This window comes from Rattus rattus, chromosome X, assembly GCF_011064425.1.
Source record: "Rattus rattus isolate New Zealand chromosome X, Rrattus_CSIRO_v1, whole genome shotgun sequence".
NCBI classification, from domain to species: Eukaryota; Metazoa; Chordata; class Mammalia; order Rodentia; family Muridae; genus Rattus; species Rattus rattus.
In genome coordinates this window covers 96,108,041-96,111,025 of record NC_046172.1, presented here as the reverse complement: position 1 = coordinate 96,111,025, position 2,985 = coordinate 96,108,041, and the positions used below count along the sequence as shown (strand labels likewise).

Sequence of the window (2,985 nt, the reverse complement as noted above, 5' to 3'; positions counted from 1 at the left end):
ATATTGACTGTTAGAACACATTCATAGTTGCAAACACCTGTTATAGAGAAAGAATTTACACTGTGGCTTGAGGAACACAATTTAGTTTTTATTATAAATCCATTCATAGTTCAGTATAATTTGGTCTGATATAAAGATTAGTTTAAACAGTTCTTAATTATTTAGGAAATTGTTATCAGTAATAATTTTAAGTTGTTGTACAATGGAGATTGTCACCATGGATAAAGGAATTTAGATCAGAAAAAGTTAAGTAATAGGTATTCATGGAACACTTATTTTGTGTCTCCATTTATAGTAAGAGCTTCAGGTAGACTCAGAGTATTGAAGACACAGCTTTTGTTCAGGAGAAAGTTTAATCAGCACTCGAAACAATGTAAGAGTGAAAATACATAGTAAATGTGAAGTAAAGGGCTGAATTGTGAGACTGTTAAGTCATGGTTACTAGGCGATCTGTTAGCAAGAAAGCAAAGTTAGCTTGGATAGAAGTTATGAAGGTATGGAGGTAGACATGTTTATGGTTTTAAATTATGGAAAAGATAGAATAGGTCAAGTGAGGGAAGGCTCAGAGAAGGTAGCATAAGCAATGGTCCAGAAAATAATTTTTCTTTTTATGTATTATTAGAAATTTTAATCTTCTCTAATATCAGTAAAAAGCTTTTTCTGTTTAAATCTTCCTAATATACCAACTTTCTCTGAGTGGATAATAATTTTTTCTCTCTGACAGTGCAGTAAATTTTCGATCGCTTTGCAGAAAGGGAACTGCCATTTACCAAATGAGTGCTTCTCCATTCTGCTCTCCTTCGGTGCCAAGTCTTAATAAAGACAGATGGCTTCTCCCAGCGTGCTGCTGCTAGCCATCTCAAGTTGATGACTATGAGACTGAGTGCCTGACCCCTTTCCTGTCAAGCAATAGAAAAGCCTTCATCTTTATTTATTGCCATACTTTAATTACTAGCAGAAAACTATCAATTAAGGAACAAAGGGTTTGAAACATCGCTTCAACAAAACCAAAAACTTTGAACAAATCAAAATGGTTTCTATTTTTCTTGTGAAGGAAACAAGTATTGGGGTGATTGGTGTGATTTCTGTTAAATTGTAATGAGTACAACTTCAGAGTATCTAATGCTCTATGGAAGAATGTACCTGGCAGAACCCATATCATGATAGGCTCACCAATTCAAGTATTGGGCTCAGTTCAATGACAAAGTACAGGTGATCCTGGAAGCTAGTTACAGAGGCAGTCAGAGTCAGCTCATCAGACTGGCACTAATTGTTACAACCTTTAGAAGAAGGTGTTTGTTCCTTATGTGCTGGTCTGTGATATAAAAACAGCTGCAACTGACCACCCCCAAATATTCTGCTCTTTTCCTGCTTAAAATGGAAAATCCCATCTCTCCATTCCCTGGTGGTACGATTTTGCATCTCTATAGAGCCTCTGGTCAATCACAGGTTAAATCTTATTGGCTTCGGTTGGCTTTTTAACATTTTAATGTGAATTTGTTTATTTCTCTGTGTGTGTGCACACACACTTTTTCAGAATAACAATTCTTACAAATTCTAAGTTATAAAATCTATAGTGTAATTTGTATGAAATGAAATCTGACATATATCTGAAAACATTTGGATCATATGCAAATATCTAAGAAATAATTATGTACTGAGCATCTACTTGCCTACTACCTAGCCTAAGAAATTGAGAGTAACTAACCAACTCCTTTGAGGTGTGTGGATCGTCTTTCTGCCTTTCCGCCTTTCCAGAACTGGCTATTACCCCAAGATTGGAGTGGTGGTTGTCTCTTTGTTCTTATTCATGTATGTATCTGTACATAGTGTGGCTTGGTTTTCATGAAGCTTTCAGATCTTGGCAGACATAAATCCATACTGTATTGATCTTTCTTGAAAAACCTTTGCTCACTATTTGGTAAACTTTACTTATGACCACAAGGATGACTTTGTTTAGTTATTGTTATTTAAATTTCTCTTGTATAGACACACTGTAATCCATCCTTTCTCTGATCAAGTACTTACATTGGATTAAAAACTTTTTCATGCCCTTTCCCCTGACTGGCAGCGCGGAGGCCGCATGATGCCTGGAGTTATTGTAAAAGACATTAACCAGGGGTTGGGGATTTAGCTCAGTGGTAGAGCGCTTGCCTAGGAAGCGCAAGGCCCTGGGTTCAGTCCCCAGCTCCGAAAAAAAAAAAAAAAAAAAGACATTAACCAGCAGTTCGTCAGAGCTCTGGCAGCCTTCCTCAAAAAGTCTGGGAAGCTGAAAGTCCCCGAATGGGTGGACACAGTCAAGCTGGCCAAACATAAAGAGCTTGCCCCATATGATGAGAACTGGTTCCACACACGAGCTGCTTCCACAGCACGGCACCTGTACCTCCGTGGTGGTGCAGGGGTTGGTTCCATGACCAAGATCTATGGAGGACGGCAGAGAAACGGTGTTAGGCCCAGTCACTTCAGCAGAGGTTCTAAGAGTGTGGCCCGCTGGGTCCTCCAAGCCCTGGAGGGGTTGAAAATGGTGGAAAAAGACCAAGATGGGGGCCGCAAGCTAACACCCCAGGGACAGAGAGATCTGGACAGGATTGCCGGACAGGTGGCAGCTGCCAACAAGAAGCATTAGAACAAAGGATTCTGGGTTAATAAATTGCCTCATTCATAAAAAAACTTTTTCATAAGATGATACATGTTATGATTTGAAAAGAAAACCTCAAGAAACATGCAAAAATGTAAGGTAAAAGTTAAGTACATTTTCCTCATCCCCTGTTTGAAAGCAACCACTAGTAAGCCTTAGTTTCTATATTTTGAGAATTTCAGCCAGTGGTGGTGGTGGTGCATGCTCTGGAAGCATAAGGACATGGATCTCTGTGAGTTCTAGGCCCGCCTGGTCTACAGGGAGAGTTCCAGGACAGCCAAGGCTACACAGAGAAACCCTGTCTCTAGAGCAAAAAAGGAAGAAGGAGAAGGAGAAGAAAGAAATTT

The 2,985-nt window shown here is 39.3% G+C and overlaps 1 protein-coding gene across 1 annotated transcript; it reads left to right on the top strand.

Moving 5' to 3' along the window:
• Positions 1-434: 434 nt before the first annotated feature.
• On the top strand, positions 435-2,668 carry LOC116888093 (40S ribosomal protein S19-like). The gene is made up of 2 exons (XM_032889460.1): positions 435-494; positions 2,225-2,668. Exons 1-2 carry the CDS (start codon positions 435-437, stop codon positions 2,624-2,626), a joined length of 462 nt encoding a protein of 153 aa, XP_032745351.1. The 3' UTR covers positions 2,627-2,668.
• Positions 2,669-2,985: the final 317 nt, after the last annotated feature.